We start from the raw sequence: 1801 nt of genomic DNA, 5'->3' as shown, positions 1-1801 counted from the left end.
CTTAAAATTTTATTACTTAGGACTGTATGGCCAGACCTCAGGATTATCAGTTTAATAAAGTAGGAAGATTAAAAGTAGTCATAATTCAGAGAATAATTCTGAGATCAAAAGTCTGGATTGTACGATTTTATTGAAAATAAATATTGATTCTGTATGACTAAAACATTGTTGGATGAGCAGACTGACACATCAGTCATTCTGCACCGCTGCATCTCTTACCCTCAAGTAAATTTTCCTGAATTTACTTTGGGTCTGGAGTTCCCGCTCCGTTTCTACGGATGTGATGTCAAGCGTGTCCATGTTGGATGGGTCCATCTAGCATGCAACTGAAGTGTTAGATTCAAGATAGAGTTTATGGATATTTAGAATTGACCGGGATCCAGCTCAACTCGGAAACTAATGGCAACTCCATGTAAGGTGAAAAAAGTGGAAAAAAACAAACAAAAGTCAAATGTGAGCACAAGCTGCAAGAACGAGCAGAAAAGGACTGCAGTTTTATGTTTTGGCCACAGTTGGCAGTATCATTAAAAAACTCTGCAATGCATCAAAATTCTGAGATTAAAGTCAGAATTTGGAAATAAAATAAAAATATCAACAGCCTTTGGTCATTTTTTTTTTTTTTTTTCAATGGCCCCAATCCTCTGCTGTACTTAATGCCTTTAACAGTTTGTTTCGCTTTTTTTTTTTTTCCTGAATTACCCAATATTTACCTTCACGTAATTTTATAGTCCATAAATAGCTTCTCTGTCCCCTGCTGGGGAAAAATAGAAATCATTTCAGCATGATGGAGTCACCACCGTGTTTTACAGTTGTGCTTTTTTACGGTGACATGCAGTGTTAGGTTACTGCCACCTGTAGAATTTTACAGCTTGACCAGAAATGTTGAAATGTTGGTTAAACTAAATTAATCCCAGTCTTCTCATGTTTCTCTGTCACACCAAGATGACAAATTTATAAATGTCTAGTGTTTACGTTTTTCATCTCAGTCTGGATCTTTACAGCTCCTCCAGAGATACTTTGCACTAACTGTTGCTTATGGATATTCTAGTAAAAGCAATCTAATTGAAATTTGTTCCTTCACTTTTCAGGTTTTTACGATTACAAAATTTGCTCATTAATAATTTTCTGTCACCTTGTCCAATAAACACTACAGCGTGCCACGTGAAGCACCAATAAAATAAAGGGAAAAGACGGGAAAAAATGTGGAAAAGTTCCAGCTGTATGAATGACTGCATAAGGCACTGAGTTCTCTGCATAGTTTAGCATCTGTCCCTTTATTCAGTCTACACAGCCTGGATGAAGCAGCATGGAGGTGTGATCGTCAACATCATCGCAGACATGTGGAAAGGATTCCCTGGAATGGGGTAAAGATGCGTTCCATTACCAACTGATAAACAATCATAAACCTCACATTACATCCTGGTGTTTCCTGTTACTTCCAGCCACACAGGTGCAGCGAGGGCAGCAGTGGATAACCTAACCAAGACCCTGGCCATTGAATGGGCTTCATCAGGAGTCAGAGTCAACGCTGTTGCCCCCGTATGTAAAGTTATGAGCTGATCAGTGTTGAGTTTTTGAAGCTGTGCTTTTTATTTTTTTATTGTTTTTTTTTGTTTGTTTTTTTAAGGGGACAATCTTCTCCAAAACTGCAATGGAGAACTATAAGGAGTTTGGACCTCATCTCTTTAAGATGTCTATTCCATTTAGCCCTGCTAAGAGACTAGGAGTGCCAGAGGAGGTGTGTGCAACCCCAACACACACACACAAACACACACACCGTGTAGTCTGCAGATGATATCTA

General features: G+C 38.5%; 1 protein-coding gene across 1 annotated transcript in view; it reads left to right on the top strand.

The window, feature by feature from the left end:
* Positions 1-1260: 1260 nt before the first annotated feature.
* Positions 1261-1801, top strand: part of LOC107086832 (peroxisomal trans-2-enoyl-CoA reductase-like) — a 2694-nt gene continuing 2153 nt past the window's right edge. Inside the window, exons 1-3 of the mRNA XM_015378041.1 lie at positions 1261-1364; positions 1443-1539; positions 1628-1738. Coding sequence (XP_015233527.1) covers positions 1297-1364; positions 1443-1539; positions 1628-1738 — 276 coding nt within the window. The 5' untranslated portion in view covers positions 1261-1296. The remainder of the gene's footprint in view (positions 1365-1442; positions 1540-1627; positions 1739-1801) is intronic.

This window comes from Cyprinodon variegatus, unplaced genomic scaffold, assembly GCF_000732505.1.
Source record: "Cyprinodon variegatus isolate N-32 unplaced genomic scaffold, C_variegatus-1.0 Scaffold163, whole genome shotgun sequence".
Lineage (NCBI taxonomy): Eukaryota > Metazoa > Chordata > Actinopteri > Cyprinodontiformes > Cyprinodontidae > Cyprinodon > Cyprinodon variegatus.
The sequence above is the reverse complement of the archived record's forward strand: the minus strand, read 5'-3'. Positions and strand labels throughout refer to the sequence as shown.